This window comes from Grammomys surdaster, unplaced genomic scaffold (genome assembly GCF_004785775.1).
Source record: "Grammomys surdaster isolate TR1022 unplaced genomic scaffold, NIH_TR_1.0 125947, whole genome shotgun sequence".
Classification (NCBI taxonomy): domain Eukaryota; kingdom Metazoa; phylum Chordata; class Mammalia; order Rodentia; family Muridae; genus Grammomys; species Grammomys surdaster.
In genome coordinates this window covers 619,267-643,335 of record NW_021620769.1, presented here as the reverse complement: position 1 = coordinate 643,335, position 24,069 = coordinate 619,267, and the positions used below count along the sequence as shown (strand labels likewise).

General features: G+C 41.1%; 1 protein-coding gene across 1 annotated transcript in view; it reads right to left on the bottom strand.

Annotated features, from left to right (window-relative positions):
* Ttc29 (tetratricopeptide repeat domain 29) overlaps nucleotides 1-24,069 on the bottom strand; it is a 184,827-nt gene that overhangs the window by 104,014 nt on the left and 56,744 nt on the right. Inside the window, exons 5-6 of the mRNA XM_028753402.1 lie at nucleotides 20,586-20,798; nucleotides 15,489-15,574 (exon numbers count right to left, since the gene is read on the bottom strand). Coding sequence (XP_028609235.1) covers nucleotides 15,489-15,574; nucleotides 20,586-20,798 — 299 coding nt within the window. The remainder of the gene's footprint in view (nucleotides 1-15,488; nucleotides 15,575-20,585; nucleotides 20,799-24,069) is intronic.

The window sequence follows — 24,069 nt, the reverse complement described above, 5'->3', positions numbered from 1 at the left end:
AGCCTTGGGCTGCCCTGGCCAAGCCTGACCTCTTGCCTGGGGTCATAGCAACCTAGAATTGCAGAGATGGCCTCCTGGGAGCATCTCCTACCCAGTGACTGGTGAGAAGAACACTTCCTTCCTCATCTCTCTAGGTTTCACTTGTGCATGGACACTGTTTTGTGATTGAGAGTGTTCATTACTTTCTTCTCCTTTTTTGATTATTCCTGGCTCTGTGCTCATATGTGTATGTGTGTGTGTGTGTGTGTGTGTGTGCGTGTGCATGCACATACACATCACACAGAGAAAACCAAAAAATGCTTGGGAGAAAAATGAAAGCATTTTACTAGTTATTAATTAAAATTATGAACTTTTGAATGTAGAAAGTTTAAGTTATTAGATAAAATAAAAATTTACAAAATTATGAATTAAGTGTAAGGAGTATAGAATGGATGTTTCCTTCAAATATTAATATAAATTATTTTTATTGAGCACTAATTATTCTGAACATCTAAACTCCATATTGTTATTGAGTGAAACGTAACCCGTGTATTATGTTCAGATGCATTTGAAAATACTTGACATATTTTCTTCGTGTTGTGAATCAAATTTAGGTCCTGTTAGGAAGGCTGGGCTTTACCTTTGAGCTATCCCTAACTCTGGATGACAGTTGACATTGGAGGACTGAAAGCCCAAGGCCAGTCTAGCTACATGGCCAGTTCCAAGCTAGACTCTGTTACACAGAAAGACCCTTATTAAAATAAATGTTCCATTTCTTTCTTCTGTTATAACTCCTTGAGGAAATATACTTGATCTGTCCAACTTTATAATGGCAAAGCCTGAGCCATACACTTTTTCACCCACCCAGTCTCATAAGCATCCCCTGTTTTCTCCAGGTTTGGTGTCTCTTCTTTTGCAGCCTTTAAAGCAATGTGCACTAATGGCTGTGCCTTTGTGCCTTTGCCTCTAGGTTTGTCACACTATTTGTCTGGTTTCTTTCTTACTGTTTACATCTTCATATGCAAGCCCTTGAACTTTAATGTATGTGCATTGTGCCATTCTTCAGAACAGGCTGTTAGAGATTTGATGTTCTCTCTCTTTTTAAAAAAGAGACAAATAAAAACTCTTATCCTTCTATTTCTATTATCTGCTCTCAAAATTAATATAAGAATCTTTTTGTACTATTTTATAAAGTGGGAGTGACTGGAAGCTAAAAATTCAGCATCTCTGTAAAGAGTCCATAGAAGCAATCTTTTTAACAATCATAAGGTATTGGCTAATTGGTATTTTCGATCTCAAGGGAATTTAAAACTATTCATATTAAAAACACAATGCAATGGTGATACAGGTTCACAAGAGCTGGCAGGCTGACCAACTCAGCTACAATCCAGGCCCAGGTCCAGGGCTTTGAGTTGGCCTTTCCCAATATTTACCCTATCTATGAACTTCTAGAGCTTGTGAAGGAGTCAGTCCTGCAGATCCAAAGCTGCAGGATCTCCATGACACAGGCAACAATAGGGTGTCTAAGAGGAGTCCCAGTGAGGATCCAGTATTGATGGTGTCACAGAAGCCAGAGGCCTTGAACCAGACCAATGACTCATGGCAATGAACATTTGCAAGTGAAGCTGTTTAGGCAAAAGTGTATACCATGTAACACACCACAGCTTGCAAGGACAGATAAGTTTTTTTTGTTTTCTTTGGGGGCGAGGGAGGTTGCAAGGGTGGAGAGTGGATACAAAGGGACGGGGACATGAGTGGGGTTGGGGTGCGTGACGTGAAATTCACAAAGAACCAACAAAAAAGTTTTTAAAACCCAAATTGTATGTTATTACCAGAAAATTAATTTTTAGTGTAATTTTGGCCATGAACTTTTTTTTCTGATATAAACCATTTCAGAGTTTTGATGAAAATTTGAGTTTTTAGCTTACAGATTCATATTTAAAAGTTTAGTTTCTCAGAAACCTCAGAAATGGCCCAATGGGGAAACTGTTCACTGTACAAGTGTGCTGAGAGACCTGACTTCAGATCCCCAGTACACAAGAAAAAGCCAGACATTGAAGAATTGCCAGTAACCTCAGTGTTTGAGGGTAGAGACAAGCAAATCCGTGGGCTGCTAGATGTCCAGTCTAGCAGAATTAGAAAGAGCAATGTTCAGTGAGAGACCATGTCTCAAAAGAGTAAGGTGGTGAGTTATAGAGAAAGACACTTAACGCTACCTTCTGCCTCCACACGCACACTCACAGACACTTGCACAGTATATGTCAGCTAGCTGAGCCCCACATTAGGCACCAGCTGTGGTATTCATGATGGGGAGGGCAGCTGTGGTTTCATGTCTTCTGTTTCCCCCTCTCAGGGTGTCCAGACACCACTGCACATTGGGCTGGAAGGATGAAGCAGGGTCCAGAATGGGTGGGGCTCTGCAGGAACTCAGTCCAGCTGGAGTGAGTGCTGATGGGAGAGAGAGAAGGCCTTCTCCGAAGATCGTAGTGTTACAGCTCTTTTAGGCAAAGGCCTTCTCTGATGATCTTCAATGAAACATTTCTCTTAGATGATCTTAGCTTGTGTGCATACCTTTATTCAGGGTGAACTGGGCTATATATAGACTTTTAAGAGTGGGAAGGAGTTTTCAGGGTAAATGAAAATCATTGGCTAGAGTTTAAAGCTCTGTGAGTGACTCATTTTTGTGGATAGGCATTCCAGGAATCCCAGGTACTTGCTAGGCAGGAAAAGAGGAAGTTTGTATGTCTGCCAAGGACTACTAAACCTATTCCAGGTAGGGGGTTTAGGCAGTAAGAATCCCCAAACAAAGTCAGAGAAGGGGAAGCCTGACTGGTAAAGGGAGTCCTCCATTTTGTGCTGAGCTTAGATGAGCTATCTGGTCTACCTCTTTAGCTGCTTCTTCCTTCCACCTGCTCTGCTCTAACCATCTGTCTTTCCTCACCTACCTGGTCAGTGCCCTCTCTTGTGCTCTTGGAGCCTGGTATGCCTTCCAGGATGCTTTCTACCTAGGAATCTATCCCTCTGGCTCCGGGACTCTGTTCTATGCCCTCCAGAGTATTCACCACATGGGTATGATACTTATTCTCTTCTCATCTCCCCTAGGAGCTTCCAGCTAACTATGGAAGCTTTTCCACACGATCATGGCCTCTATGATTCTGGAATCTTGTTCCTCCATGTCCCTCAAGGCCACACTGTTCTTTGTCTCTCAGCTCTCTCTTAGAGCTTATTGGAACCCTTCCTGTGGTTGAGTTCATTTTGTAACTCTTCTTCCTTTTCTTCTCAGACTCAAGTCTTCCATGAATTCAGAGATTTTATTAAAGCCTTGTTGTTTTACTGTAAACTGCTTGGCTTCAGTACAGTTCAAAGGCCAAAGATGGCACATGCAAGTTCCAAATTCTCACAGATTATAACAACTTCTGCCACATATGAGGAAATGATCCCAGTGCCTCTTATCACTAAGGTTTTACAAATACACACTTTAAAATTTTTTCTATATCTATGACTTTTCTGTGCTCTACTTTCAAGAAATCTTTGAAGACTCTAAACAGATTTTATCTCAGGATTTTTAAGTTCATTGGGTGTGGTAAAAAAAATCTATAAAATTTGTAACAAAATTTGGCTTAAAACTTGTAACAAAACTATACATAGGTAATTTTAATTATATACATAGTATGCTACAACATATCACATATGTGATTCATCTTTTGCTTAAAACATACTCTATGCAAAACTTGGATTCAACTCTTTTTTAAAAAATAGATATACTAAGAAAATAGATATTTTAAATAGCAACTATGTGACTTGCTTTTACATTGAGCAATGGCCTCATCAAGATGGAAGCAAACATGTGCCTGACAGCCATCTTCACTGAAGTTAAGGGGTGTATGTCATGTTACTTCACCACCATCTTGGTTAAGATAATCACATAGTATGAAACAACTAAAGCATCGATTGTAAAACTTCTCAGTCCTATTGAGACCTTGTTTATCACTGTATCTGTTTTTAGACTAAGAGAAGTCTCCAAAATATTTTAGAATAGGATGAATTTTTATATGATGATAAATTCTTAAGGTCTACTCAGATTAACAAAAGCTGGCATAGAGATTTACATCCAACCACGATGTCTTTGATAACTGTTTAACACCAGACTTCTAGAAAAATTTAATTAAAGGACAATGGATGTTTAATATATATATTTAAATTACATATATATTTAATATACATAATAAATATATATTTAAATTATTTATACATATATAAATAATTTTAAAAAGGGTTTACAATTTCCTAAGGTCTACTTAGATTGACAAAGCATTTGTCTTTGTTCACTTTGTTAAGCTTTAGCTCTTGGGTAACCTGAATCATACCAGAAACTGTAATATTCTATAATGGTTCACTATAAAAAAAGGTCAGGAAAGTTCCCTGTTTCTCTAAAGACTGCATTTATAGTTTAAATTTACAGTGACAAAGTTGTAATATCCTAATTTTATAAAAGTTACTAACTTGTAAACTGTTATGTAATTCATTTAGTGACAAGCTTTATTTAGTTAGCCTCCTGTATGTGTTTTCAAGGTTAAGTAACTAAAAACAGGTAAAGTTTGTTTAAATCATGTATACTTAGTATATAATGGCCCTCAAATTCTTCAGAGATTTGCTGAATAACATGACATTTAAAGTATTTAATAAAGTAGCTTTCTGTGACAGACAGAAATGCCAACTCCTAGAGGCAATGCTAAGGTCTCCAAAGAAGATGATGGAGCATCATCACCCCATGCAGACTATGGTAATGCTTGCCACTACGGTCCTGCCCAAACTGTAGACACTTTTGTGTTGGTTGCCCTGCTTAGCCTGGCCAACAATTTTCCCAAGTTCCTACTCCACAGAAGAATTTCTGAGACCTTGTGTGACTGTCGGCCAAAGGTGGATGTTGTCCTGTGTGCAGCTGAAGGCAAACTACTCTGCCTCCCGACAAAATCACTGAGATTATCATCTGTGAGCCTTGGAGGCTATTGCCTGCCGTTTCACTGGGTACAGAAGCCATTTGGATTATACTTGCTGCTATAATTTATCCTGCTTGGATCTCTCATGATTTTGATGGCTAGCTGAAGCTTTATGGTAACAATAGCAAGCAAACTAGCTCCTCCCCCAAAGGTCACAGATACCTGTTCAGTTCATTTTATAAAACTAGTCTTCACTTTTTTTTTCTAGAGCTGCTAGGTCTCTTGCAGAGAAAGGTAGTCACCATTTTATCTTGCTAACAGGCTTCACAAAACAGATAAACTCACACAACAGGTTTAAAAACAGTGCAGATTTCTTTCCCTCTCAATGCTTTTGTTACACTGGGACTTCAAAAGTTCAGAGTTTCAATATGAATCAGTGGAGTTCTGAAGAGCTCTTTAGCCCTGGTAAAGCACTGACTACTATTATAATCAAAAGCTCAATTTTTTGAATTTCCTTTGGTTGTTTCCTAAATATAGACAGAAAGTGCTCCTCATTGTGCTGAAAACACATACTGGTCTCTGACCAATCTCTATGTCCAGTCCTTTGGACAGAAAAAAAATTGCTTTTTATCCCAAATCATTTTTGGGGCCTTAAACTTTTACTGTGACTCAAAGTTGTGAGTCTACTGTTTTTTCTACAGTATGGATTTCAGTACAGATTACAAACAGTGGTAATGCTATGGAAAACTTTTACCTCTTTTTGTAAAATTAAAAAAAAATGTAAGCTTGAGGGAGTTGACTGGAACCCATTTCTTGCAGGTCAAAAGGACTCTATAAATATCCCTAAATCTCCCCACCTTCTTATTCCCAAAGGTGGGATTGATCCCTTCCTTGGTCTTGGGATTCCCTTCCCCCAACTACCAGGACCGTGGGCCTGAAAGTTTCAAATACCATCCAAGATAAAATCTTCCGTAAACTCCCTAACCTTACCTTCTGTTCCTAGTCTATGCTGGGGTCTGAGAGTTTCTCCTCAAAGCACATGAATACTGATCTCAGTCAGACAGGGATGGTTCACTGAACACACACCTAATACTGATCAGATAAGGGACACGGCTCAGAATTGGGTCGGGGTTATGGCAGCAAACATCTTTCTCTGTCAGCTTATAAAGGAAAACAATATAGAAAGCACAATGAGCTCACATACAAATACAGGCAGTGCGGCCCAGTGCTCAGCTCTGACTCAAGCCGGTTTAGACAGAACAGTTCATATTGACCTTTAATTTAATATATTTTACATAAAGCTTTGTGGAATTCTTTAAGATTAACAAACCTCAGGACATATAGAACATAACAGGAGATGTGGTTAGCATGACCCTGTTCTGAAAGTTATTTTTCTCTGTCAATGACTGGCAGGCGTATTAAAGCAACAACATGAAATAGCTGGCAGGCATGGAATAAAATGGCTACAGCTATGCTGAGGGGTGTGTGTGAGTGTGTGTGTGTGCGTGTGTGTGTGTGCGCACACACAGCCACAATAGTCTATATCTATCACAACAGATTTCCAATCTACTGAAGACAGGAAACTGCTCCCAACACACCAGCCCTAGATGCTTCTGCTGGAATTTCTGACCAGCCTGAGCCCCTGCATCCTAGACTGCTCCAAGTTTGCCTGAACTTTGCTAGTCCCAGGTAGTCTCACGGAACCTGGGGAGAGGGTGAAACAGATGTCCTCCAGCCTGTCCTGTCTATCATTCCAGCCTTCCTAGTCCCCTCCCCTGATGATGATGCCCTGATTTCAGCAGAAAGCCTCTATACAAGAGATTATGTGGTCCGTTTATCATCAACAAAATGCTGGGATGTTAGGTCTCCATCCTAAGACAAGTCTCCCTCAGTACCTGTGGCTCCTCCCAGCACCTCTTACCCTGCCCCCTACATTAAACCTATCTCCCAGGGGCTGGGCTTCACCTCCTTCCTCCAGCCTGATCGCTATAACTCAGCCATTTTGTCTACACCAGTCTCTTGGCCATGGTCCAGACCACCTCTTGGTAGGCAGCTCCTCTCTCGCTCTGCCTCCCCTCCTTCCATGGTCCGGTTTAGTATGCCGGCCATGTTCAGCCTGGACTCTGTTTTCTCCCCTACGGCTACAGTAAAAATATTCCCACACTTTAGGGTCGCTCAAGTCCTCCTCCCTTTATTTTATTTTTTCATTCACTTCCAAAGACATAAAGCCAAGAAAAAGTAAATGAAAAATGCAAACATTATTTTCTAAATCTATTGACACTTTTGAAAACCACTATGGAGTTTCATTCAAGCAAAAATGTTCTGAGGGTTACACATCTCATTAGTGAGGAAACTAAAAATCTTATGATTTGATATGATCTATTTTTCTGTGCTACAGAAAATTCAGTAATTATTATCAAGTTACCTGGTTTAATGTTTCAGGAAGATTATATCTTTAAATACAAAGACAAGGCCAAAATTAACCATAAATCAGCTGTCTTTCTGGTCTCCAAATTATTAAGACAGATTTTCTTATAATTTTTAAAAAGCCATTTTGTAGATAAGCTCTCTGTTAGGCAGTGTGCTCATACACTGAACTTATGTCTCAGATCACTGCTAAGCAATTTTGAACCATGTTACTTCCATGCAGTTCAGAAATGAACCCATTTTTTTAATGGGGAAGTTTCACTACTTTCCTTTTACATTGCTTTCTGCAAGTCCTCACTCAGGCTTGTCTGATACTGGGGATTCTGGACATTTCTCTGTTTAGCATCACATACGGAGTGAAAGTGCTGTTTGCATGGTGGCAGGCATACGCGAGAGTGCATGTGTGCGCCTGCATGTGTGTGGGGTATGTGTAAGCGCGCAGTACACTGCCAATCGAAACGGACTGAACAGCAATGGCTTGTGGCTCTAGGGTCTGTGAGAGCTGCTTCCTGTAGAGTTCTCAAGGATGCTGTCAGAGGGCGCAGCAGAAGGAAGATAATTCTCGATACAGTAATGAAAGCTTCTGTGTCACGTAGGAGAACGGCTGCTAGGACCGGTGCTCGCACAGGCTCGGCATGAGCTGTGAGGTGAGCCAGAGTTCACATGTTTTTCAGACTTTAAGCAAGGACTCCTAACCATAACTGAAGACATTCCGTTTCATGGAAAGTGAAACATGTTACATTTAGTTAAAGATACGGCTCAAATCCTTTTTTTGGGATGCCTTTTTTTTTCCTCAAAGAAAAGGTATATAAACAGTTTTACACAAAATGTTGCCTTATTTTCATTATAAAAATGAATGTCAATTAAAAGATAAATCTATATGTTATGTAAATTCATAATTGAGATTAGTAAATGATAGTTAAGAGAAAAGTAAAACTAGGCTTGGTGCACTGGCTCAGTGTGTAAGAACACTTGACACCAAAGCTGATCATTGGCTGATCATCTGAGTTCATCCCTGGGACCCACATAGTGGAAGGACAGAACTCACTCCTTCAAGTTTTGACATCCACACTCATGCAATGGCACACACACACACACACACACACACACAGAGTATTTTTTAAAAAGGCATTTCCATAGCAGATAATGTCACTCATTAAAGAATCTCAAAAGGAGCTTTGGCCCATGTATGTTGGTCCAGAATCTACCAGTGTATACATGCCAGCTATACTGGCAACAGCTCACTCCTCTAGGGAGCTGTGTACAGAAAGAAACTAAGCAGGAACAATTATTAAGAGTTATTTCCTCCACCCAAAATTTTCTACCCGTGAAATATTACAGAAAGAATAAGTCATTCTTTGTGAGGAATGACTTTTATATATATCTTGCATCTGTTAGGTTTGAAGGATAAATAAAATTTCACCACAGTTACTTAATGAAATCTTAAGAATGCTTAATAAATATGATTAATACTCTCTATCGTTGATGGATATATATCAAGCAAGATGTAGGTTGCCAGAATATTAATGTCACTATTTTTTTGGACGCATGGTATGTACTTGCATTCTTTTTATGTGATGCTACTGGGTGATGATAGAATGATAGGTCAGCCACGCATACTCGCTAATAGCTTTCTATGTCATCATAAAGATGCTAGCATGCTAGACATGGAGATGGCTATATCGGGAATGTGGAATCATTAACTAAGGGTACGTGATGATTCCTGCTCTGTAACAGCAAATGAAATACCAATCCGATGAATTTTCTTTCCTTGTACTCATTTTAAAAATGACTTTGTTATATTTACCTCTCTCTGTTTCTCTGTCTCTCTGTCTCTCTGTCTCTCTCTCTCGCTCTCTCTTTGTGTGTGTGTGTCTCTGTGTGTGTCTGTGCATGTGAGTATAGTGTCTGCAAAGGCCAGATGTCCAAACCCCTGGGAGCTGGTTACAGGTGGTGGTGAGGCACCCAGCATGGATTCTGGGAACCAAATTTAGGTCCCTTAGAGGAATGCATTCTCAACCACTGAACTATCTCCTTGTATAACCCAGTATAAATTTATAATAAATTACATTATTACTCATAATGGAAACCAGACTATTCACAGAATGAACAACTGAATAAGGTTGGTTTCCAGAAACTGTTAAGGTGAATGAGGTTTTAGGAAGGAAGGAACTTGCCAGACAAAAGGCTGGGGGGGGGGGAGTTCTTTTTTTAGGGTTGCAATATGATTGGTTCAACTCTGCAGAAAGTCTTAATTGTGACTTTTAATAAAACTCATTTATCTTTCAAAGAAATACCATCTAAAACTCAAAGTTGCATTTTTTAAATCCCTGACAAGTTAAAAGATGTGAGCCAAAGGGAATTTCAATTCCTTTTCTTAGAGGCCGACATGGAGGTCACATTCTCCTCTTGACAGTCAGGGTCTCCATGGCCTTTTACTCCGTGTTAGTAAAGCAGCCTCATCTCCTCTTCACAAAATACCCTTCCTTCTGTCACTAGTACAGAATTCAGCCTTGATAAAAGTTCAGCTCAGCTCTATTCTGCCACTCTGGAAGGAATGAGAAGTACCGGGGACTTAGTTTGTTCTCTGTCGCTATATCTGAACACCACAGAAGGTGTTTGTTTGTTTGTTTGTTTTTAAAGAGAATGGAGATGGTTTGTCTTATGGCTCTGGAAGCTGAGAAGCCTGAGTATGAAGCTGCATCCGGTCAGGACTTCCTTCTGAATTCTATGTAACACGGTGGAGAGTATGACAGAGCAAACATGCTACCTGGAGTCTCTCCCCTATACTACCGCTCTTACTGTCATGGAGACCTGTGACTTCATCAAGTCTAACCTGCTCCGGAAGCTCTCCCCAGCAAACACTGATAGCGTATGGCTTTGGTCACTAGCCAACACATTGCAGGGACACCCCTAAACTTCACTAACCAACACATTGCAGGGACACCCCTAAACTGCAACAAACAGCAAGAAGTCGTTCCCTAAACTTTTATTCTTTTTCTTGTTAACGCATTGTTTAGTTAGATATTCTAATAATTTATAAATAAAAGTCTTTAAGAAGGAAAAAGAAAAACAATGGCAAGCAGAATTGCAGGAGAAAAATGAAATCTCAGAAAAAAGTTTAGAGAATGGTTGGATATGCAAAAAAATAAACCTCGTCCAGCTGCAAAGGGCTATAGTTACTCCAGTGGAAAGGTCACAGGTTTTCACAGTGGAAATTCCTACCCAGAACCAAGATTTTATAACCCAACTCCATGGAAGCCAATTCACATGCCCCCTCCTAAAGAAGCTAAGAGTGGACCAGGAAAGAAGAGTAAATGACCTGCAATGAGTCCGCCCCTCACATCGTCCTCCCTGGCAGTTCATAATGCCAAGAGCAGCCTTTTCCTTAAAGCTCTGTGCTGAGTACAGAGATAGAGTGTGTACACATAGCATACCTAGCTACCTGTAGCTTGCATTTAAAATCAGAATATTTTTCTTAACACTTCTTAATCAGTAAGTCAACATTTGATGTGGTAATTGACATGTATCAAAATTTTAAATTTGTATATGGAACCCTTAGAGTTAAAGATAGTTTTTACATTTTGGATTTTATAAACCATTAAGGTTGATCTAATGATTGTATTTTAGTTTTTAGTAAAACTCATTATAGTAGCAAGAAAAAAATAAATAAGTCTTTAAATAAAGGCACGTTAGCAAAAACTTAAGATGTCTCCTTCTGGTCAACAGAATTATTGAGTAGGAATATTTCTTTGAAAAAGACACGACAGAATCACTAAATAGATTAGTGTAAGGGGAAATGTGTGAGAGGTTGAGTCCAGAGGAAAAATACTAAGAAATTGAAGATATTTCAGCTTAGAAGATAAAGCACAAGTGGCTGGATAAAAGCCTATGGTTTTAATAATATCAACTGTGTTTAGAGTGGGATGAAAGAATCAGGGGACAAGTTCAGAGTGAGGGAGCCAGTAGGAATGAGGAGAGCAGCAAAGTTCAGTGGTGCACACCTGTGACGAGGCCGTCATTTAATCCATTACTCTGTATGCTGACTTTGCTGGTCAGATCTATCTGTCAACTTGACTCAATCTAGGGTCACCTGGGAAGAGAGTCTTAATGAGGGGGTGTCTAGATCAGACTGGCTTGTGGTTATGTCTGTAAGGATGAGGGCTGACATGCTAGCAATGTAAACCTGAGTCAAGAAATTCCATCAAAGGAGGAAGAGGCAGGTCAGCATCTCCCAGGGCCATCAGTCGGGTCCTGATGCTGCCTGATTTCGAACTCCTGCCCTTCGCATGGTCCTTTTCTCTCTGTGCTGTCTTTTGTTCCTCTGTCTGTTTCACAACCTCTTCTGCCACCCCCTTTTTTTTATAAGATGAAGGACTTTGGAATTAGAGCCCCACCCCAGTCAATCCAGGACAGTCATCTTATCTCAAGGTCCTTAAGCTAATTATGTTTGGATTCACTGGTTCCAGGGATTAGGGAATGTCTGGGGGCTGGCACCATTTAACCTATTATGCTCAATAGAGTAAGCCTACTTATCACTCCCACAGGGCACATGGAGTAACTGAGACGTAGAGGGCTCAAGGTGCTTGCCCAAGGTTACCCAGATAATAGGCTGCAAACACGAGGTTCATATTTACTTCTAGAAAAAAAATACTTTCCTAAAAATAGTTTCAAGAATTTTCCATTTGGATGTCAAATATAATTTTTGGAATCCAGTCTTTACTGGACTATCTTATACCACTGACAACAAAGGATGCACCAGAATCCCCCACTTAATGCAGTAATTCTATAGTTAAATTAGTCACATCTTATAAGGTTGTTTATTGCACACTGTATTAATTACCTTTTTCATAGCTGTGACAAAATGCCTGAGGAAGACAAAGGGGGAAGAAAGGTTATGACCTATGGTTTCAGAGATCTTGATCTATGGTGCTTGCCTCCATTGCTCCTGAGATTGTGCACAGAGAGGCAGAACATCACAGCAGAGGAGAGTGAGGAGCAAAGAGACTCACCTCACCTCATGATGGACAAGAGGCAGAGAGAGACAAAGATGGAGCCCAGAGCAAGACAGAACAGGAAATGAACCCCAAGAACACACCCCCACATCCTGAGACACCTACTTCTTGGTTTTAATTTTTTTATTTATTTATTGTTTGTCTGTATATGTGGATATATGTGCCACAGGACACATGTGAAATTCAAAGGACAACCTTGTTATTAGCCAATTAATCCATATCAATTTGGGTCTTTAGGCTTGGCAGCAAATGGCTTTGCCAGCTGGGCTATGTCATTATTATTTTATTATTTTTACTTTTGTTAAGGTTTCTTCTCTTTTTTCCTGTGGTGTTTTGAAACAAGATCTTACTCTGTAGCCCAGGCTGACCTGTAACTCCTGGCAACTTTCTAGCCTTTGAATTTCAAGTATTAGCATTAGAGTGTCTTAGTTAGGATTACTACCACTGTGATGAAACACCTTGACCAAAAAGCAAGTTAAAGAGGAAAGGGTTTATTTGGCTTACTCTTCCATGTCACAATCCATCACCGAAGGAAGTCGGGACAGGAAGTCAAGCAGGAGGCAGGAGCTGATGCAGACACCATGGAGGGGTGCTGCTTACTGGCTTGTTCCTCATGGTGTTCTCAGACTGCTTTCTTATAGAACCCAGGACCACCAGCCCAGGGATAGAACAACCCACAATGGGCTGTGCCCTCCTACACTGACCACTAATTAAGGAAATACCTATAGCCTGATTTTATGGAGACATTTTCTCAACTGAAGTTTCTTCCTTTTAGATGACTGTAGCTTGTGTCAAGTTGGAGTAAAACTGTGGAGAACAGCAAGCCACCATGACTGCTTCAATCTATTCCTTCAAAGTTCTTGCCTATCAAGTTTCTACTACCTCCCAAGTATGGCACTGGATCACCAAATCTTAGCTAGATGTAGTCTATTAGTGATGGAAGTATGTCTACTATTCCATCACATCCTAAAGTCTCATCTCTGAACATTGTCCTGGGGACCAAAATATAGGAGGCTTTAAAGGGGTCATGTCACACTCAAGCAACAACACATATAACTTACAATAAAACTATTGAAAATAACCTTAATGTCCTTCTATAGGAGGCTAAATACTCCACATGGTTCAACCATATGTACCCGTGCAGCCCTTTAAAAAAATGAAATATCTATGATTATACGTGATCTTTTCTAAGAGAGTAGATCTTGAGTATTCTCAGGAAAATAGGATGAGTTACGGAATAGATGGGCTAATGAGTTAGGTTGTGATGGTCACTTTCCAGTTTACGTGCATCTCAAAATGGCACCTAGAATGTTTTGCATATTAAATGTTTAGCTGTTAATAACCCCTCGATGAACCTGTAAAAATTAAGACTCAAAGTGAAGCATGCCTGAATTGGTGTGAAGAAGTTCACTCAGAGTCCAGAGCTGTGTGTGTAAGCTGCAAGTGTTTCATACATAACAGAAGAACACTTATTTATATGCATGTCTTATTTATATGTCTATGTGTTGCATATATGGGGTGTTTTACAAAGAAAAGTCATACATTTGTAACTATATCTGTCTTTGAAAAAAAGAATTATGGAGCCAAGTGTGGGAATGGAAGGGAGATTCCCTGTTGTAGATGCTATTGTGTTGTTTGAAGTTACCTTGCTATAGACATGGAGAAGGGGGATGGGAACAGAAAGGGAGAGAAAGAGAAAGGGTGGCTGATGAGAATCTATAGGATAATTATCCTCCTCCTCCTCGTCCTCCTCCTCCTCATCCTCCTCCTCCTCCTTCTCCTCCTCCTCCTCCTCCACCTCCTCCTCCTCCGCCTCCTCCTTCTTCTTTGACAGTCTTGCTATGTAGCCCAGGCTGGCCTCGAACTCAAGCAATCCTCTTACTTCGGTTTCCTGAGGCTGTATACACCACCCTGCTTTACAATTTTTTTTAATCATCTTCTCTTAATACATTTCATCTTTCCTCCGACAATTCACTGCTTCCAAAAGTATATTCACGCACACGTGGACATGTATGAGCACGTGTGACTATGTGTTCATGTGTACCATTCGGTCATCATCTTTGTGTGCTTTCTGCATCTAGAACCTACTGCTCCACTGTACCCCTGTGTAACCTCCCGTATTGTCAGTGTTTGAGCCCACCCGTCTTCCCTTCCCTCACAAGCTCCTTGTCTACACTGCTCTGAATTATGGCCATGTTTCTCAGTTGGTCACTTTCATTAAATTAGCTCCTGCAGGAAAGTATACATCTTGGGCGTCTGTATGCTCTCCAAGCAGCAGAACAGAGCTCTGCTGAACACATATCACTGACCAAGAAATTTAAACAGAAAAGCCATCTAGGAAAATCTATGTTTTCTATGATGACCAGTTTCAAGGGAGCTAGAAAATAACATGTGACCCAGATATACGAATCCTACTTAGCACAAACATCTAAAGAAGCCAACAAGACAGATTCCAAAGCTAAGCATTAAAACCTATACTATTACCAAGTAAGTTAAGGGCGTGAGATGTAAGTGGCTAGGAAGCTACATTTTATAACCATTACAGATGGCATAAGGGAAGAAAATTAATTCACTTAAACAGAGAACACAGCTCTTGCTGTTTTTACTTGTGTAGACAAGCAGAGCGGGCCCAGTTACACACTGAATACGCACTAAATTTGAAATGGAGTATGGTGTGTTAAGGACTATCAGCGGCCCGCCGTTTCTGAGACACACACCCTCTCCACTAAAGACTCATGTCAATGCACCTCGCACTATAGTTTAACAGATGCCTCCTCTCAAAGCGAATGGTCCCAAATCACATTATAAAATCACCACACTCACTGCCTATTCTTCTTTCAGTTAAAACTATTTCCCATTGTTCTGGGTGAATGGGAGTAGAGGGTCATATCACTCTGTGTGTGTAATGTCCATATATCTTAAAACCGTTTATAGTAACTGACTGTACCCCAGCTTCGAGAACCAGTGGAACTTGCTTTATCGTGCTACTAGGATACTGCTATTCAGTTTTGATCTCCATAAATGGGTAGGCTGAGAGCAGGTACAAGCCATCTCTCCTGACCTCATGATAGCATCAAATAGTTTGAAATGACGAGGTAGCAAGGATTAAAAGTTCTCTTCAACTTACTGTTAGTGCAGTTTCATATTCTCCAGAAGCCAAGTGGGCCAAGCCCAGGTAGTAAGAAGCCTCTCCTTCCATGCTTCTGTCATTGCCTGAAGTGAGGATGTAGAGAGGTCACCATGGCATTTTGGGGATGGGCTCATCAATTAAGACAATGGGCAATCATTCTTTTAAAAACATCCACACGTAAAAATGATCCTTTAACTGTTAAAAGACAAACTCTCTCTCTCTCTCTCTCTCTCTCTCTCCTTTCCTCCCTCCCTTCCCCCTCCCTCCCTCCATCCCCCCTTCTCTCTCCACACACACACCCCTCTGTGTGTCTGTGTATGCACGTGACTTAACTAAAACATATCCTGATCTCAAATGTTAGGTTAAGATGTTTTAGCAATATAATTATAGATCGTTCCCTCTATACACACAGCACAGTATATACATTCTACAAGTCATAGAATGTTTACATAGTCTGGTACATGTAGACCTACAGTTGTCCAGCCCGTAACAGCTTACAGGAAACAATGAGCAACAGGTAACAGCTTAACTGGATGCACACTCCTGCCATCATCCATGTTTCTGACAGGGCACATGATTAACAAATTAAGACTTCTTAGTCTAAGGATACGTATATATATGATATGCATCTGTATATCACATAATCCAACTATAATGCTATCAACGACCCAATGTGTTACAGCATGGTCATTTGCATCTAATTACACAGGAGCAGAGCACTCACCAAAGAGGAGGCAAGAAAGATAAATCTACCCATGATGTCACACTGTGAAGCAGCTTGAACAGGCAGGGAGCACAAGTATCAGTTCTAAGAACTTGTAGGCTGGCAGCATAACTTGGCAGTGGGGTGCTCCTGTGAGAGCCATCCCTGGCACACTAAATAAATAAGTAAATGAGTGAGTGAGCATCAGCTGGCCCTTAGACATGGCAGCTTCTCCTGGTTATTCAATGGGACTGAGTTGTAACAAAGTGAAACAGCAGAGCAACAAGAAAACATCAGTAACAACAAAAACGAACGCTATACTGAAATGTTGGCACGGTTAGAGTGGAGTGACGAATGGGCCAATGGGATGGAGACAGAAAGTCGGCCTGTTTGGTGAGACCCGGTGAGAAGTGTTCTGGGTTACACAGTAAGGTAAAAGGAGCATGGGGCAGCGAGGGCAAGAGGGCAAAACAGGTTTCAATTCTGAATGGGTTTGTTAGGAAGATGTCACTGAGAAGACAGCATCCACAGCCAAGTGGGATTAGCAGTGTGGGGCAGAAACAACCGAGGACCTCACTGCTATGTGGAAATGAAGCACACTGCTGAGTAACCATGGGGCAAAAGGAACAAAACCACAAGGTAAACTACAAAGAACAGAACATGGTAAGAGGAACAAAACCGAAAAATGCAGCCAACAGAAGGAGATGAAGTAACAGATAAGGTAACACAAACAACACAGATTACTTATGGACGTTATAGTGCCAATTGCTGTGATAAAACACTGTTACCAAAAACAAGGTGGCCGGGGTTTGTTTCAGCTTGTACTTCATAGTTCATCATGAAGGGAAGTCAGGGCTGGAACTCAAGACAGCAAGTCAAGGTAGGAGCTGGAGGCAGGAACTCATGCAGACACCATGGAGGATGCTGCTTACTGGCTTGTTCCCATCACTTTATCAGTTTTCTTTCTTATACCATCCAGGACAACTTGCCCACAGTGAACTGGGCCATCCTGCATTAATCATCCATCAAGAAACTGCTCCACAGAGTTTTCTCCAGGCAAATATGATGGACAAATTTTCTCAGTTGATGCTCTCTCTTCCCAGATGGCCCATGTTAACAACAGCATCAGCATGATGGCCATGTGCATCTATATCTAAACATAAGGAAGATGCTTTCCTGACTAGCCAAAAAAGACTGACAGAAACAATGAGAAGAGAGGACAGAGTGAAAATGAAACAGAGGAAAGAAAGGCAACAGAAGAAATCAGCCAATCAAACCACCAGTTATAAAATTAACAAAATATTAGCCACACTGACCAAGGCATGAAAAGAAAAAACACTCAAATGCTTATAATGGAATCAGGAATGAAAATGGAAATGACTACAGACCTTGATCATATGAAAATTATGTAAGTATGTTTATACTATCAAGTTACATAAACTAAAATTAAAATATCCCAGAAAGACAAAAATAATGACTCTCAACACAAACACTCAAGAGGAAGAGGAGGAGGATGGAGGAAGAGGAGGAGGAGAAACAAAAGGGAAGACAAGGAGGAAGAGGAGGAGGAATCTCTGATACAATAAGGAAAGCAACTGAATATGATTATGACTGAAAACATCTTACAAAGAAAAGTCAGTCCTAGCTGCCTTCACTGCTGCCTGCACTGCTGCCTTCACTGACACCAAACACGTAGGGAAGGATTAGCACCGATCACGTACACCTTCTTTAAAGCAGTCCACAGAGAACATCTCCCAAAGCATGATGTGAGGTGAGTCTGAGACAAAACACCATAGAGACCAAATCAAGAAGCCCTAACAACAGCCATTCCTAGTGATACAGGGATGGAGTTACACACACAAAATCTAGCAAAGCAAATCTAGTAACATGAAAAGGGTTGCAAATCATGATCAACAGGGATTTATTCTAGCAGTCCAAAGTTGGTTTACATAAACAAGCCAGCACTGTCACATTAGTAAAACACAGGACAAAAGTACACGGTCATCTCAGATGTTGCCAAAAAAACTACTTAGCAAAATCCAACCCCCTCTCCATTCTAAAACTCTGAGCACACTGGGATAACAGGAAACCTCCTTAATGTGTGAGTGGACATCTAAAACTCCCTCATGGTCATGTTTAGTGTGAGAGACTGCAAATGATTCTAAGAGCAGAAAAAGAGCAAGAATATCATGTCACTTCCATATTTTAGTCAGAGGAACTAGTCCAGTGAAGCCACCAGATCAAAAAGGGAGAAAAAAAAAAGGTGGGTTCAGGACTATGGCCTGTTTGTGTGTGCAGGCATGTGTGTACAGGCATGTGTGCTGAAATTTGCAAAATATAAAGTTAGATCCTCTTGATGACACACAAACAGACAATGGAACTAAGTATGTTCAAACTACTAAAGCTCTTAGATCAACTGCAGTAATTACTGGGGACACACACACACAAATACACATTGGATTCATCAAAATTAAAAAGTTGCTCTTGGTTGACTACCAAGAGGTGGAAGTAGCCACACTGCTCAGGAGAGAATGTTTTCAAATCAGACGTCTGATGAAAGATTCACGTTATAAATATATAAGGCATCTTAACAACTCAATAATAGACAAATAACACAACTGAAATGTGCAAAGATGGCGGGAATGGCCGGCAAGACGAGCACTCTGCAAACCACTGATCCTTAGAAGGGAAGCATGGAGTGATCACATGACTCAGCAATTCTCCTGGGTATGCACCAAAGAGAATTCAAAATGTACAAGTAGCTCCACTAGTGCAATGGAACACCTCAGATGTCTATCAGAAGAAGGCATGTGACAACCATGCAGAGAAGTGTTACTCGGTGAACGTATGACAGATGGAAGCGTGCGTGTGTGTGTGTGTGTGTGTGTGTGTGTGTTGTATATTGCTTATCAATTCCCTATAGTCAGATACTTGGGAAATTGTGATAAATGTTTACTTAGGAGCAGCCAAGAAATAGCCCAGCAACAGATCTTAAATGTCGTAAAGCACCATACTCCACACACACTGTTCGGTGGATACTCAACTTGCACCTTACACCTCGTTGCCTGGAGAAGGATTTGGGCCTCAGTGGATGTGTGTGTCTCTTCAGTGCTATCTAAAGCCAACACAGGAGGCACGCACTTCCTGACTTCCATTCCTTTCTCAACTATGCTACCACACAGAAAGTACAAAACTAAAGTATGCTGTCTTGTCCTCGTGCGCATGCCTGTCCACTGAGATTCCTGTCTAGCCCTTCTGTGTGGTCACAATTTGCTGTTGACACTGGTGCCTGTGCTACAGACTCACTTGCATCTTTACTGCCCTAGGGAAAGCATGGGGCACCATTTATGCGGAAATAGTTCATTTGATGAAATTTATTTTTTGGTTATGGAAACTTCCTTTAAACATTTCAACTAAAGTTAACTTTTTGAATGACAAAATAAAAAGAGCTCAAATGCTTACTTTCCCTTCTAAACTAAATTAACATCACACCCCACGGCCAGTCCTATTTGCCCCAAATAAGCCATCAGCTACTTAACAAATGAATTCATTAAATATGTCCATGAGTCAACCCTGCACCTTCTTTTCCCCTTTCATGGGAAAACCGCTCTATTAGGAAATTACTGCACGCGATATGGTAATGCAAGGGCCATTTTTCTTTGTGTGATATAAATTAAAAGTTTATAAGCTTATGCTCCAGTTTCATTATGTTTTATACAGAGAAAGACGCTGTAAGATATTAAGGGTATGAGCCGCTTTCCCCAAAGCATTTTTTTTGCTGCTAAGAGTGTGAATGAGAATCACATGGGCATCCTGCCAGCCTGCAGATTCTGATGCTGCCAGTGTGGGGTGGGGCAGACCGTGACTTCTATAGCACGCTGCCTCGCCTAGTGATGCTGATAATGCAGGGCCAACAGTCAAGCTCTGAGAGGCAAAGGCCTAAAGCATATTGCAAGCTATCTCCTAGTTACTCCTAACTAAACGTTTATAGCAATTTCCCAAGTATCTGACGATAGGAAATTTGTAAACAATAAAGCGTTTCTCAGATTGCAGAAAATACACCACACACACACACACACACACAGACACACACACACACGGGGGGGGAGGAGATGACCTTATCTCCTCTTTGTGGGTTCCTTGTTTTACAACAGTACCCCCAGTGGATTGTAATTTTGGAAATAAAGCTTTCAAGAAACTAATGGATTTCCCGTTGTCACACTGAAGCCTCACTCTGCCTCACAGCAGACTCTGAAAGCATGTTGATGGCTTTTGTCTTTGCATTTCATATGAAATAATTACCTAAGACTTGACAATTGTTATACCTCTCCTGGGAGAGCCGGCATCTGTCCACTAAGGAAAGCTCTGTGAGAGCAGTCTTTACCACTGACCTTCTCTGGCTATTTCAGAAGCTTTTATTAGGATTTTGATGGCCTGTTTGTAGTCTTTGTTTTCCAGCATTCTGTCTGACAGCAGTCTGTAGGTCCTCACGAGACTTTCACAGGCCACCAAGTTGAGAAACTGACCAGTGTCATCCTTCCATAGCCGTCCCTGTGTCAGTTCATGGAATGCTTCATAATGCTCGGCAGCTTTTAGAAGTTCACCTGAAGAAGAAAAGCCATTCGTAAATAGAAAAGTGATGGCCAAAACTTGTTTTTAAAACTTTGTGTAGTGTCAGTGTTACTCCCAATGGCGAGAGCTCTACTCGGTGGGATACATGTGTTGGCATTGCTCTTAAAGGGTAGGGACAGAAGCAGAGCCATGCAGTGCAAAGTCCTTGGAAATGAAGAGGATCTGCCTCCAATGGGACCTCAGCCAGAAGAAATGACTGCCATCGTGCACGGTTGGAGACATCACGAAGGCCCATGACCGCTTGCTAGCTTCATTACATTGGCTAGTGTCTCAAGAACACCATGGATTCCCCCATTGAGCCACCAAGCAATCTGCTGGAGCAGAACTCACACGGTTCCATTTTACAGAAGAGACAGTGGAGGCTCAGCTCAATGGTGCGTGCTTAGCGGGCAATGCAAACGAAGGCTTTCCAGAGCCCGTGCCTGCCTCCATTAGCCTCATTGCTTTCCTGAGATGGCAACTGCCTTGCTCTTAGGGAGCATTTAGATATCATGAGAAAAATGCACTGGCATAGTGGGTTAAAACTGCTTCTCAGAGTGCAGGAGCCACCTACACGATCCCGGTGACAAACCTCATTGAACTGTGGTTCTGGCTCAATTGCTTCTTATCAGTTGTTCCCAGTGTATCTTTTCAAATCCCAAACTCTAAGCCTCAAACCATCTCATTCCTTAAAATATGAGACAAAGTACTTCTGGGAGAACAGTATGCAGTTCCAAGCTGTGGACTGCATCTTACATGTCAATCACGTTCGGAAGCCCTCCTGTGATCCTGTAACGTAGGCAGTCTTTGACAGCTTTAGAGTGGCACCCCACATCCGAGACAGTTTCACACCTAAGCTTTTCAACTGTAGCAATTAAAAGTGAGAGAGACTTTCAAGCAGACGCCTGGTCCTTGTCTGTTTGTTTAGGCTTAGGCTAATTACTGCCCCTCTATGGCTTTCTTTACTATTCTGTGAACTAAGCATATACTGTAAAGATTCAGAAATTAATTACTGCATGTTCTGTGTACTATGGAGTTAGGGTAAAATAAACATAGAGAGTGTTATCAGTTGGCATAGTAATAGCACTTCTACAATAACTAACAGCTAATTGCAACATAGTCACTACATTTATTCTTTAATCCAGTGTATCCTACAAAATATAAGAATTAGTCCTTCTAACAATATTACCATGACTGTTTGAATTAACTTTTGCAGTTCATATTAGGATCAATACAGTTCCACAAATTGTTTCATTGGATAGTGTGGGCAGGAGCAGCATTGCCCTGATTGGATAAACCGTCCCCACTCATTAGACTGACTCTGTTCTTGAGATGACTATTAGTGACTACACAGCACCAGCACTTGGGAGCTGGCATGAGAGAACCAGGATTATACATAGAAGACTGTCTTAGGTAAGACAGGGTTTCAAAAAAAATCAAGATAAGGATAACATTTCCAGAGAGAGATAAAGAGTGTGGAGAGTCGCTAGCAGACATGTGGTAGCAAAATGCAGTAAAATCATGACCAGCGTGAGTCCTTAACGTCTGTACCAAGGTGGGAAGGAAACAAAGATACAGAACTCAAGGTAAGGGATCCTGCAGAGCTGCTTAGAAACTTACCATGCAGCTTTGGAAGAGAGGAGAGAGCACATCCATAAACTGATATTACTGAAGAATGTTTCATCTCATAGGTGTTTACAATAAATGAAAATATCAGAAACCAACTGTAAGTAAAGCATCTGTCTGGGAAGGGGTATGGATAGTGGGTGGTTCTGGTTTTGATTTTTTTTTCTTTTCTTTCTTTCTACTTATTGGCATTTTGTAGAATTGTTATTATCAAAATGTTTATTTTGTAATACAAAATATACAATAGAAGTCATTTAAAAATAATGCCCAATCTCTTTCAATTTGCTACAGATGTAGACAGTGGATGCTCACTGCTCCAGTCTGTCTTTCGCTTGCAGCTGATCCTTTCTGTACCTCCTGAGAAGATCAGCAGAGTTTTCCTTCTCTGCCTTGGAGCACTCTCACTGGAAACACCTTCCTGAAATACCCACGGCCCTCATGTTATGGGGGAGGTTGGAATTCCAGCGGAGCACTGGCATTTGTGTGCTATGTTTCCTCTGCCAACTGTATTTCTGCCCACAAAGGATAGCTTCATAACTCTGGAGACTTGTGCACAAAGGCTCCTTTTTCTTCTCCAGTACCCATCTATTCATAAAGTAGAAACACATTCTTCTTTGGGCCGTGTGATTGGAGAGTAGTGGATACAGGAAACTGAGAGAAATCAGGGTGTTCCATCAGGGGTGTGTGTAGGGGACGAAGTACACAGGAGATGAAATTATATGAAAAGGAGGCATATACACTTATTATCTAGATCACCAAGATAGAGATGATATCCTTAACCAAACTTGAGAGTGAAGTTGAAGGCACGGGGAGGTGGAGGTGAACCCAAAGATGGGAAGGTGGGGAAGAGCAAAGATAGAGTCTCTGTCTTCTCTGTGAGCCAGACGTCCCTGAGCTGAGAGTCTTGGGGCTGTTAGGTTTTCTGGACAGACCCCATGTGTGAGGAAGAATAAAGCTTGGGAGGCTTTTGGGACACTGATCACTCTGAAGGGCCATCTTGGAGTAATCAGAAATGGTCTTTTTGTATGAATTTGGGGTTTTCTAAGCTTTGGGGGTTAGCATTAGTGGACTACTTAGTTCAAAACTGTCTGGGATTCAGGTCTCAGTGTTTGAGACCTCTGTAAGGAAGTGGCCTAAGATGCTGGGTGAAAAACAGGACCCTCCTTTCCTGGGTGGGTAAGACATGGTTCAAAGCAAAGGTTTTCTTCTCCACACATTATCTTTTAAATGTCTGCCCAGTGATAATCTCCACATTCTCACAAATGCGGAAATGGAGGCTCGCAAAGACTGAATGCCTGAGATCTGAAAACCACATTCAAATTTGTTATGACTGGAGGTTGATCTCATGATCCTTGAAGCTCTATATAACTGGCTCTACCACATCAGATGTGGCACCACAGACTAGGTCAGGAACTGAAGCTGCTTCACTTACAATTGCAGGCATACATCTCTTATGTTAAAAACAATGCTAGAGTCAATGTGTACTAGTCTCTTCTAGGCCTAAAACATTGCCACTCAACTCAGGCTGTTCCTGCAACCATTAACAAAACCAGGGTGTACCAACCTACCATAAATGTCTGGGTCTTCCTGAATACCCTGAAATAGAATCAGTTCCCTCAAAGCCCGGGTTTCTCCTCA